Source organism: Bubalus kerabau, chromosome 19 (assembly GCF_029407905.1).
Source record: "Bubalus kerabau isolate K-KA32 ecotype Philippines breed swamp buffalo chromosome 19, PCC_UOA_SB_1v2, whole genome shotgun sequence".
Taxonomy (NCBI): Eukaryota; Metazoa; Chordata; class Mammalia; order Artiodactyla; family Bovidae; genus Bubalus; species Bubalus kerabau.
In genome coordinates this window covers 58564105-58576966 of record NC_073642.1, presented here as the reverse complement: position 1 = coordinate 58576966, position 12862 = coordinate 58564105, and the positions used below count along the sequence as shown (strand labels likewise).

At 36.7% G+C, this 12862-nt stretch overlaps 1 protein-coding gene across 5 annotated transcripts in view; it reads left to right on the top strand.

The window, feature by feature from the left end:
- BTBD7 (BTB domain containing 7) overlaps window positions 1-12862 on the top strand; it is a 91091-nt gene that overhangs the window by 28667 nt on the left and 49562 nt on the right. For 2 of the 5 annotated variants that reach the window (XM_055556611.1, XM_055556614.1), the window contains exons 2-3: window positions 5525-5712; window positions 6198-7277. The exons of 1 other annotated variant lie outside the window; for it this stretch is intronic. In XM_055556611.1, the coding sequence (XP_055412586.1) occupies window positions 5631-5712; window positions 6198-7277 (1162 nt within the window). In that variant the 5' untranslated portion in view covers window positions 5525-5630. Of the gene's footprint in view, window positions 1-1698; window positions 1774-5469; window positions 5713-6197; window positions 7278-12862 lie in introns of those variants that run through there. 2 more of the 5 variants (XM_055556615.1, XM_055556612.1) reach the window with 2 other exon arrangements.

The window sequence follows — 12862 nt, the reverse complement described above, 5'->3', positions numbered from 1 at the left end:
ATCATTTCCAACCTCTGTTTATACGCCCTTATTCCTACCTGCTAGAGAAAATTTATCTTGCTGCTTCTAGAACTGCCTTAGTTAGGGGGAGTTACAGTTTATTGCTAAGAAGAAGATAATAGAAGCTTTGGTGTTGGGGATAGCTGAGCCAAGCTGCTCTGGTCCAGCTTGCCCCGTTGGGTCTCACTTAACCTCTGCTAGAGACCCAGACAAGGGTCTAAACCCCCTTCCACTTTGATCTTATCTATTTAAAGATGCCTTCAAAAGGCAACGGAGAAGGCAACGGCACCCCACTCCAGTACTCTTGCCTGGAAAATCCCACAGACGGAGCAGTCTATGGGGTCACTAAGAGTCGGACACGGTTGAGCGACTTCACTTTCACTTTTCACTTTCGTGCATTGGAGAAGGAGGTGGCAACCCACTCCAGTGTTCTTGCCTGGAGAATCCCAGGGATGGGGGAGCCTGGTGAGCTGCCGTCTATGGGGTCGCACAGAGTCAGACACGACTGAAGCGACTTAGCAGCAGCAGCAAAAGGCAAAGGTCTTGCTGACTGCTTCTGACTTACTATTGACAGTCTTTTTGCTTTGTTGTTCTTATATGTCCGAGGATAGAACTGAAGGTTCTATCTGAGAGGTATTTAGAGAAATCAAGTGGGTTTATACATATAAAGGCTCTACGCAGAGTTTGGTATATAAATGATAGCTGTTATTTTGGGTAAAACATGCTTGGGAATGGGAATGGACATAGGAAATCATATTCTTTTAACTTTTAGGTTTTGTTTTTTTCTTTTTAAACTTTTTTTCTAGCTGCTCTACAAATGTGAGATTTGACTATAGAAGCTATCATTCATCCAGCTTTGCCTCATTAGGCCTGGGTGGTACCCTTTTTCACTCTCACGTATCCTGATTTGAATGATGTAGTCCTCTTAGATCTGACAGAAGTGAAATATTACTATAGTTTTGCATTTCTTCTTAATTATGAATTGTTTTTCATAGTCACATGTGTCCCACATTCCTGTTCTTCTATAATTATACCTAATAGACTAAGTGGAAAACATGTTTAAAATTCAAAATTCAGTTGCCCTTTTTTTTTTCATTGAAATAATAACGTTTAATATAGAAATAACTCCCTTCCCCATCCTCATTTTACAAATCAATGTCTTACACTTCAGTGAATTTTAGGAACCCTGTTTTGACTTATTTTATACATCTGGCCCATACAGCTCAACTTTGGTTTATAAAAACTGAGATTCATAGAAGTTAAATGTACTTATCCCATGTAAGTGATAAATTAGTTATGAGAGAGAACTATCTCAGATGCAGTAAAAGCACGTTGGTAAGTCCAGTTTGTTCATTAAGTCCAACAAAGTTAACCTAGGTACCCAACTGACACAATCAGCTATATAGTACTGCATTGGAATATGGAATAGGTTTATAATACTTTTCACATAGATACTACATAGAAAACAAACACAAAAATAAAGCATTTTTAATCTTAAAGTACAGTACCTTGAAAAGCACAATGGCACAGTACAACAGCTGGCATACAGAGGCTGGCATCAAGTGAACAGGTAAGAAGAGTCCTGACTGGTGGAGGGACAGGAGGCGGGAGACGGTAGAGCCCAAGGATAGATGGCAATAGGAATGGCAGTTTCTCTCATGCCTAGTGGTGAGGGAACACATATTCGCATCTTTGAAAGTTCACAAACTTGAAGGCTTTCAGGTACGGAACTTACTGTACCTGACACTTATTGTTCTGTCTGCAGCCTAAAAGGTAAAAACATATTTTTATGGCAAAGGTCAGAGTTTTCCAGGTGTGTTATGCAAGTCTATTTTACTGCTCTGTGGGGCAAAAGGGCTCCTTTAGATTAAGCTGAATACTTCCTTTTGGAGGTTCACAGTGCACCTTAGCACTTCAAGGATGCTAAAAAAAAGTTCTGAAATAAGGAAAAGTAAAGCTTTGTTTAATTCTGCACTTTCTAAAACATTGGGAAAACTCTTTGGAAATGCTGGCCTAGGGATTTTGGGGGGAGGGGGGTTTTAGGGGAGAGGTTGATTTTCGTTTTCAATTCTTTTTCACTGGGTTGTAAATTTTCTCTGTTGCATTCAGCATGACTTTTTTCTCCCATAGTTGGATATGCTACAATCACGGAAGCTTATTTTAAGCCAGTTGGATCCTCTGATTGAGATTGGTCATGTCAACTATTAGCAGGAGCTCTCCCAGAAAGGTGATTCTGGGAAAATGATTTATCAGCTTTCTAGGACCATTTGCATCCTGTGGGCCTCTCCCAGTCCCTGAGGCCCTCCCTTTCCCTTTCCTGTCTATCATCCAAAGGTTACATTTCATCCTGTTTTATGTAGGAGACAATCAAAGCTTGCTCAGAATGAAAATATCCCTGAAGAGTTTTAAGACTGTGACTAACTCTCACTTCCAGCGTAAAGGCAGCAGATTCAATTAAGAAATAAATAACAAGATACTGTGTTCCATTTGGCATGAGTTTTTGGTTACCTAAGAAATTGTTTCCTGAGAATTTCGAGAAATGTGGCTTTAGTAACTTTAGTGACTCCTGGGATTTGGGATTGGGGATGCAGGAGGGATTTAAGGATTATATCTGATCCAGAAAAAGTCTTTCCCATCAAGTGTTTCCAAGGCCTATGTACTTTAGCTCTAATAAGAGATATGAATGTCACCCAAAGCAGTTCATCTTGAAGGGGATTTCCATTAACTAGGAGCTGCCAGGAAGAGACACTGTCCCTAAGTCCTGAAGACTTTTTTATCTCAAGTCACTTCATCAGAGACCCCAGCTGTCCTTCCGGTGCTAATCATAGTGGCAAATGGCCGAGCACCAGCGTCTCAGCTGTGAATTCTCTAGTGTTTGCGGGCTGTTCTTTTGTCTTCATTGGGGCTGGTGAGGTTTTCTAACCTTTCTGGGGATACCTTATAGAGTATCTAATTGTGCTAATCATAAAATTGAGCTTTTTTTTTTTTTTTTTTTAATCATTTTTGGCCTGGTTTAAATCTCAAACAGACCAGTGTAAAAATGTTTTCTGTCCCTGCAAACTTTGCAAAATTCTCTGATGAATGCACATGCACACACAGATGAGAGAATAGTGAACATCATCTTATTTATGTGATGGAGTGAGAGCAGGTTACCTTTGTCCATTTCTGTAGACACTCCGGCTTTTCTTCATCTGGACCCAAGTCTCCGTTCTTGGTTTGCTTCTTCAGCATACTTTGTTCTGTGTGAGTGAGTTTACTCTGCAGTCATCAGAAATCAAAAGCAAAACAACAAAATGAAGCAACGTGGAACTTCAAGAATGAGTAAAGATGGAAGTGAGAAGAAGGCTACTATAGGAGTGACACTTTACCAGCACTTTCCATCATCCACCATTACGTCCATATTCAGAGCTCATCTTTTTAATCTTTTTTTTTTCTCATTTTGATAAAGGCTTTTATTTTGCATATTTTTACTCTGGATTTTTTTCTTAGTATATTTCAGACTTCTTTGTTTGCATAGGATTGCTTATGCTGTTTCTATGTTTTAAATAAAAATTTTTAGTGACTGAGAATAGGACTTGACTTGAAAATAAGACCACAAACTTGGCTTCCAGGATCCTGTTTTTTCTTTTTTGTTGTAATATTTATAGTTGATTGACAGCATTGTGCTAGTTCCAGGTGTACACCTTCAGATTCCTTTCCATTATAGGTTATTACAAGATATTGAATATAGTTCCCTGTGCTACAGAATAAATCCTTGTTGTTTATCTATTTTGTATATAGTAGTGTGTATCTGTTAATCCTTTATCCCTCCCCTTCCCCTTTGATAACCGTAATTTGTTTTCTATGTCTGTGAATCTTTCTGTTTTGTAAACAAGTTGATTTGTATTATTTTTTTTAGAAAGCCTGTTTTCTCTTAAAGAACCAGTAAAAATGCAATAGAATCTTGAGGCTTTTAAGGAATTCAAAAACTAAAATTTATTAATCAGACTTTGGTAGTGGTGGTAGTTTAGTTGCTAAGTCGTTTCTGACTCTTGTGACCGCATGGACTATAGCCCAGCAGGCTCCTTTCTCCATGGTATTTCCCAGGCAGAAATACTGGAGTGACTTGCCATTTCCTTCCCCAAGGGATCTTCCTGACCCAGGGATTGAACCCCGGTCTTCTGCATTGCAGGTGATCTCCTGCATTGCAGATGGATTCTTTACTGACTGAGGCATGAGGGAAGCCCGTTATTTAAACTTAGTGTTTTTTGAAGTTTGAACTGAAATTAACACAAGCAGATTTAGTTTCTATTTTATAAAAATTGACAGCATTCAAAATGAATCACAAAAAATTGCCTTTTCTACATTATATATATAATATATATGTTACGTATATACATATATATTTCTACATTATATATAATGTATATATACAAAAAGTCTAATGTGCTGTGTTCTATGATACGTAAATTTCAAATAGGAAATTAAATTTACTCATGAGCATATGATTTGATTGAAGTTACTACTACTTCTCATAGTATCTAGTTAGCAGTTTCCCAGTCTCCTCTTGAACACTGTAGGCAGGTAATTCTATGCTTATTAGATAAACACACTTCCATATGATCATAGTGGGAAAAGATTGAAGGAAAGCACAGATGTTAAGTGATTTTCTTAAATTTGATTTCTTAAGGTTACACTATGTAGCAGAAATGAAAATAAATGCCAAGAATCTTGACATAGTTCTATTTTCCAGCAGGGTTTTTGTGATGTGTGTTTAACTCTTAACTGTTAAAAAATTTCATCCTTCATTATGAGGCCATATTAACTGCCTACTGACTGGTTTCCTAACAGTTCCAATAATAGATCTTAAATTGTGTTTTCTCTTAAACCATTATTGCTTTTGGTCAAATAAATTTTATATATCTGGATGGTGTAAAGATTTAGAAGTATCCTGTTAACACTCTGCTCTCTTAGAATTTCTTTTCTTTGTGCTTATATCTTCAGCTTGCAGCTCTGAGAGTTAAGGTTCTGTAATGTGGACTTTATCCTATAATTGTTAAAATTACCTCTTACTGGTACTGCCCTATCCTTCCTAAGCCATAATATCAGGTAAAAGAAAGTAGTGTTTTTATTTCAGGACTTTATGGGGAGGAAAGATGAAAGTTTTTGTTTTTCCTTGTGTCTCCTCACTGTATTTATTATAATTTCCTCAAAATTGTTACAGAACAAGTAGCCTAAAGATAATTTAGTTTGAACTATCTTTCCTTCCTCCTCTTTAAGCAAAATGCCTGAATAAATCTGATATAGTACTTTTTGCTTTCTTAGAATGTATATAATTGGTACATTTTCTGGCACAAAATTGCAGGTAGCACTGATTCATAAGTCAAATTTAGCTGTTTAATTACATTTTCTGAAATTTTTACATGTGAATTTGACAGTATATTATTATTTGCAAATAAAAGCCGTTTTCAATAACTTTTTCTTTTTTAGCTGTGCAATTTGAGATACATTTGAAACAATAAAATTATTTTTGTTTCATATCAAGAAATGGATGAAAAGAGGCTACTGGATCCAGGGTTGAAAGTTCGTAAAGGCCTCTGGGATCATACTCTGAAGAACCAGCAGATGGAATGCCTGAGTGACTGAAGAAAATGGGTGCTAATGCATCTAGCTATCCTCATTCATGCTCCCCGAGGGTAGGGGGGAATCCTCAAGCCCAGCAGACTTTTATAGGTAACCAGTTCAGTTTTTCTAACCTCATTTTCTTTTGTGGATATAAATAGGATTGTGTTTTCAGTGGTCTTTTTGGATGAAAAGAGGGTTGAGCTATGGAAAAATATATATAATAATTCTGCAGCATCCATGTTTTTTCCTACCAGGTGTAAATCTGGCTTATATGATTCTTATCCTAACCGAGCTGCTGTAGCACAGTTGATCTTTGATTGTTTTTTGTGTCTTGTTTCATTTATTGTGCCCATAGAAATTTAGCATTTTTTTACAATGAATAATCTGGTCTGTTTTTCCCTATTCCTTATTTAATATAAAAATGAGTTATTTGAACTTTTTAACCTTCCTTTATAGAAACAAAAATCAGTTTTACTTGAATGGTTCAGAAATGTCTGTAAAAATTTTAGCACAAAATGTATGTTAAATTGAATGTTGAAAATGACTGCTAAGAAAAAAGAAATAAATTTTCACTTGTTTAATTTCCTTCTTAGGGACATCATCCTATTCTCAGCAAGGCTATGGTTGTGAATCAAAATTATATAGTCTTGACCATGGCCATGAGAAACCACAAGACAAAAAAAAGAGAACCTCTGGCCTTGCCACCCTCAAAAAGAAGTTTATCAAGCGTCGAAAATCTAATCGGTCTGCTGATCACGCCAAGCAGATGCGAGAACTCCTCTCTGGGTGGGATGTTCGAGATGTCAATGCGTTAGTGGAGGAATATGAGGGAACTTCAGCCTTAAAGGAGCTTTCTTTACAAGCCAGTGTGGCTAGACCAGAAGCCCGGACATTGCAGAAAGATATGGCCGATCTTTATGAGTACAAGTATTGTACTGATGTAGACTTAATATTTCAAGAAACTTGCTTTCCTGTTCATCGTGCCATTTTGGCGGCAAGATGTCCATTTTTTAAAACACTACTTTCTTCCTCACCTGAATATGGGGCAGAGATCATCATGGACATCAATACAGCTGGTATAGATATGCCCATGTTTTCTGCTTTGCTCCACTACCTTTACACGGGAGAGTTTGGAATGGAGGACTCAAGGTTTCAAAATGTTGATATCCTCGTTCAGCTTAGGGAAGAATTTGGAACACCAAATTCCCTTGATGTAGATATGCGTGGACTCTTTGATTACATGTGCTATTATGATGTCGTCCTTAGTTTTTCTTCAGACTCTGAACTGGTTGAAGCTTTTGGTGGAAATCAAAACTGTTTAGATGAAGAGCTCAAAGCTCACAAGGCTATTATTTCAGCACGGTCCCCATTTTTTCGAAATTTATTACAAAGAAGGATACGGACTGGTGAAGAAATCACAGACAGAACTTTGAGGACTCCCACAAGAATTATATTAGATGAGTCCATTATACCAAAAAAATATGCAAAAGTGATATTACACTGTATGTATACTGACATGGTGGACCTGGCCGTTTTGCACTGTAGCCCCTCTGTGGGGAGTCTCAGTGAAGTTCAGGCTCTCGTCGCAGGGAAGCCAAACATGACCAGGGCAGAAGAAGCCATGGAGCTTTACCACATAGCACTGTTCTTGGAATTTAACATGCTTGCACAAGGTAATGAAAATTCTGATTTTTAATTTTAATCTTGATCTCTTGAATTGCACATTTGTCTTCCAGATTTAAAGCACGACCAGTATGTTCCATGATTTCAGTGTTTGGGATGTGACAGAGTCAGTTTTTTCAAATCTATAGTTACGACATCTGAGACAGAATGAGGGTTAGTGTTAATGTAGCTCTTCATTTGGTATTAAAACCCAGCATTCAAAACTAATGATTAAGAATAGATAAGACTTGAGGCTCTTTCTTCCCTAATGTAAGATGATAGGTGTGAGAATATGTAATGACCCAGCTACCGCCCTGTCTGCTCTTGAGCTTTGAGGTAGTCCTGTTTCCCAGATTTCAAGGTTAATCTTGGTCTGAGACTCGTTGGGTAACTTAGATTCTCATATAGATACTCAGTACCTTATTGATACTTAAATATTTAGAATAAGAATGAAAGTTCATTACAAAAATGAAGATAGTCTCATTTAGATACAGATTTATTTGAATCAAAGAATTGGGCAAGGTTTCTGACTTAAATTTTTAAAATAGTCTCTATCTTTTCAAGTTCAGCTGTGCATCAAGCAACAGCTTATGGAGTATAAAGCACAGTTTGTTCTTAAACTCATGTGCCTTCTTCATTTAATTTAAACTAAAATTACTAAGTTGGAATGACACATTTTTTGTGTTACAGGCAAATAATTGCACTACAGCTACACCAGAAGAATATATCTTTTAGTGTATATCTGTGGTAAACATTAGAATCATAACATTTCAGAGCTGGAAAGAGACCTTCCGTGGGAGAGAAAGGGAATTTGCTGTCTTGACAGAATGTACTCTTAGCTTTCTATGATTGTATATTAAAAGAAAACAAGCTATATGACATGAAGGTACTTCAGAAATTTAGCTGATGAGTGTTTGCTAAAAGAACACTAGAAGTTGCAAATTAGCAGAGAATTAATGATTTGGGTAAAAGATATATATTTAAATAAGGAAAACTAAGCACATTTTTCTGGAGAGGGCAGTGGCACCCCACTCCAGTACTCTTTCCTGGAAAATCCCATGGACGGAGGAGCCTGGTAGGCCGCAGTCCATGGGATTGCTAAGAGTCGGACACGACTGAGCGACTTCTCTTTCACTTTTCACTTCATGCATTGGAGAAGGAAATGGCAACCCACTCCAGTGTTCTTGCCTGGAGAATCCCAGGGATGGGGGAGCCTGGTGGGCTGCCGTCTATGGGGTCTCACAGAGTCAGACACGACTGAAGTGACTTAGTAGCAGCAGCAGCAAGCACATTTTTCTAGTTTGGAAAAAAATCTGTATTGTGTGGCTGAATCAATAAGTCAGTAGAACTTTGAAAAAAATAAAAGCCCCAGTTAAATAACAATGTCAGTAATAAAATGGGAGAGATTATTGGAAGACAATGATAAGCATGAGTGAAAAAAGTTGAGATTTCTATTACATAAAGAATCTTAAAATCTTATTTTACTATTTCCTGTGTAGTAATATTACTAATTTTGTTTTATTGCCAAATCAAAATGTCATTAAAATATTTTCTTGCTAGTTCAAAACAAAAACTATGAGTAATAGACCATTAGATATCAGACTATAGGAAAATATGTTATTAAAAATAACCTAGCAGCTTGCCCTACCATTCTTTCACTCTGTAAAACCAAATTTGTCAGAAAATGCCTCTACAGAAAAACAGTTTGCAGCACTACCATAAAGGTGTAATCTCTCTTTTCTCAAAATGGTTTTATTTTTGAAACATTTAATAAGAAACCAAAGTGTATTGTGTATACTTTACTGTTTTTAAAACTGGGAAAGCATCCCTTGGTATAGTTTTTTTGTTTTGTTGTTAAGTTTTTAACAGAAAGTAAAATGGTGAACTAGCTCTTGGGATCTTGGATAATATTTGATCTAGAGTGTTTTTTTCTTTTTTATGTTGAGTTAAATTTTTATACGTATAATTTATCAGTAGCTAGAAATTTTATTTTTTGGAGCACATTTAAGGCTATAAAACAACACTCCTTGTAGAACTTTAATTTTGGCTACTTAAAACAAGCAAGCAAATATTCCCTTAAATTTGGATATACATGACTCTGTATTATTCAAATTCAAATTCTTCATTATTCAAACTACAGAGTTTGAGTTACTTGATGTTTTGTTTTTTTGCACACCATGTAGGCATTACCTTTCTCCCATACGCATTAGACTGTTCATACTAGGGTTTATATATAACCAACCATAACCAGCATAGTTTTGCCCCATTCCCATGGGAAGGAGACTAGTCACTTGAAGAGGGATTTTATACCATAAAGCTTAAGATTTCAGGCTCTGAAACCAGACAAACTGGATTTGAATTCTTTACTATCATGTTTTAACTTGTTTAACCTTAAAGTAAGTCATCTCTAAGCCCCTGTTTTCCCATTTGTGAAATAAGAATAGTAACACTATGAGGTAGGATTATGAGGATTAAAGGAAGTAATACATATCAACTGATCTGAACAGTGCCCAGGACATAGTAAGCATTCAATAAATGTTAACTGCTAAATGAAAATCATCACAGCATATATTGTTCACTACCACAGTCTCTTCTAAAACTAACTTTTTAAGTTTTAAAAAATAATTTTTTAATTATATTAACTAAACCCCATATTGAGACTAGTTGCAAAAATTTTTTTAAGTAACTATTGTTTTTAAGACTTTACTGTAATTTTATCCCTAGCAAACTGGTGATGCCGTTTACCAGACTGTTGCATCGGCCATTTGTCACTCAAGTTTCAACTAGAGTTCCGCAAGCAGACTAAACCTGTAATCCTGAGGCATCTATTATGTGTAATGAATTAGCATCTCTCCACTGCATTTAGTGTGGTGCTAGTTACATACCATTTTGGAGAGAATTAAGAAAATAGTCCCCAAAATAATTTTCTGTCTTCTGTGATTCAGTTGAAGACTCCTGGTTAAGAAAGCCTGTGAGACTGGCAGCTTGAGTATAAGATCATATTGTTCTCATCCTTGCATCCCCAGTGCTTCGGGCGTAATAGGCACTGAGTAAATGTTTATGAACTAATGACTGTTAACCTTTTTATTCCAAATTAGGTTTGACTTTAAAAATTAAAGCCCAGTTTTAAAAGGAGACAAATTCTATCAAGGGAAGCTAGGACATTGAGACAACATATGCTCTTCAAGGTGGAGAGGTGATTTAATAGTTTTAAGAACATCATAAAAAGAGGCAGTATAGGCAGACAGCCAGAGTAATTTGGCAAGTGGATAAAAGGGAGGATTCTTGGCTTGCACTGAGAATGTGTTTTATTCAGAGAAGTAGGCAATCACTATTAGGGAGGTGAATTAACAGGTAATGAGGCTTCAGCTTACTCATGTGTGCTACCCTTTATTAAGCTCCCGCAAATACATGGTTTAGCACTTTTCATTCTGCTTCAGTGATCCACCTGTCTGTTCTTGCATTGACATCGTTTGCAGCTAGGTGGCAAATCCTGACCTGCCTCCTCAATTCCCTTCTAAACACAAGAGTCTTGAGATTTATTTTCAAAGAAAGGAAAACAGATTCCACATCTGGAAATAGCTATAAAGAAGGGTGGGGATAAGGCACAGGATTGAGATCTGGAATTATGTGAAAGCCTACACACTCTACCCTTCCCTGCTCTGGTCCAAACTGGACAGATACCAGACAATAAACTGGTGCTGCAGAAGTGGTCTATATGAAGAGCATGTAGACCTGCTTTGGGGTTTCATCATCATGAAATGATGCTCAGGAGTTATACAGTGAAAAAGCCGGTTTGCCTTCCAGATGTCCTACAGGGAAGACAGCAGTCAGCAAGCCTGCTTGTGCAACAGACCTTCCAAATAGCTGTTAAACTGCCTTAGTCTTCCATGTCAAAACCCATCCAGGGTGCACTGGATGTTTGAGAAAAGCTTGCACATTGAGACAGAAATAACAACACATGCTAGAGGAAACAGACAATGAAGGGAGAGAAGAAAACGTCAATAGAATCAAAATATCCTTACATAAAAGAATAGATTATTGAACAACGAGACATACATAGGATGCTATAAAAGTGAAAAGAGGAGCTTTTAGAAATGAAAATTGTAGGAGGATTGGAAGGGAAAGTTGAAGGAATCTGGAAAGTAGAACAGATTAGCAAAGAGATGGACAACAGTGGAGACAAATAAGAAAACGAGTATTCATCCAGAAACTGTAGCGTCTTAAATAACGGCTGTAGAATATATACTAGAGAAAATGAAAGAGAAGACAGTATCTAAGGAGTAATGTAATAAATATTGCCAAAGCTAAAGGGATTTCTATATTTTAAAAATTTCATCCCTGTCACTAGAAAACACCAGAGAAGATTCTAAAATCATTGGGAGGTGAAAGGGTAAGTTCCATACAAGAAATAGGAAACAATGATAGTGAACTTTTCAGTAGCAACAACTGAATGTACCTTTAAAAAGATGATGGAAAATTGTTTCAAAAACAAAGCCAAACAGTCAATCAAATGTCAGACTAAATAAATGCATTTTCCAGTCATGCCTCAAAAATTTTAACTCCCCTGTACCCCTACTTAGGAAGCGACTAAGGATGTTTTCCACTAAATGATGAAATAAACGAAGAACCAGCAAGTGTTGGATCCAAAAAATGGGGTCTAACACCAGAAAGAAGAAAAGGAAATCCTAGATACTAGCTGTGCATTAGATGCAGTGGGTATCTAGTCTAGACTGGACGAGGAGGAGGAGAGTCTCCAAGAAGTAGATATCTCGGAAGAGACCAATTACCTGAATGTTTGAAAATTAAGTGACAAGTGACATTGAAAGAAGTATTACAGATCTTTTGGTACACTTGTGAAAAATTAGCTGTTGCTAATTTATTAAAAGTGAAGCAAATGAGAAAAGAGGAAATTAATAATTTCCAAGAAAATTTAAAGTTAAATATGGAAGAAAATATAATTCTAGTACACAGCTTGGTTCAGCAGTAAGTAGTATTTAAATAGTCATTATGATTTGAACACTGAGTGTAGGCTTAATAAAATTTATAAAATTATAATTATAAAGAGAGAAATATCAGAAGATAGATACTAAAAAATTGAGCATAGTTGCCTCTGGGAAGCAAGACTGAGTGAAGGAGAGGTAAGGGCAGAAGGTTTTGCTTTTAGGGTACACTTTTTATTGCTACTAAGTATAAGACTTTCTAAATTATGAGCCTGTATTGCTTTGATTACAAAATTAATTTTTTATAATAAAGATGTGACATCAGTACCTAGAAGAACCAGAGAGATCTGGATTGGCCACGGTCCTGAAGAACTAGGGAATTTATCATACCTATCAGGGCTGTTAACTAATGAGATCATGCTTATAATTTTGGTCTACATGGAGCCTTTACTTTGCTCTCATTTGGTTATCTTGACAACCTATGAGTATGGCAGGGCTCAGAAATGAATAACTAGCATTTTCCCAGTCTTGTAAGGGATGAAGCTGTGAGCCACACCAACTCTTCCAACCTGAAGCCCAGGAATCAGCATGGTGAGACAGGGGAGCAGTGTGAAAAACGTCTAAGAATGATGGTGAGAGGCCACTGTGGCCTA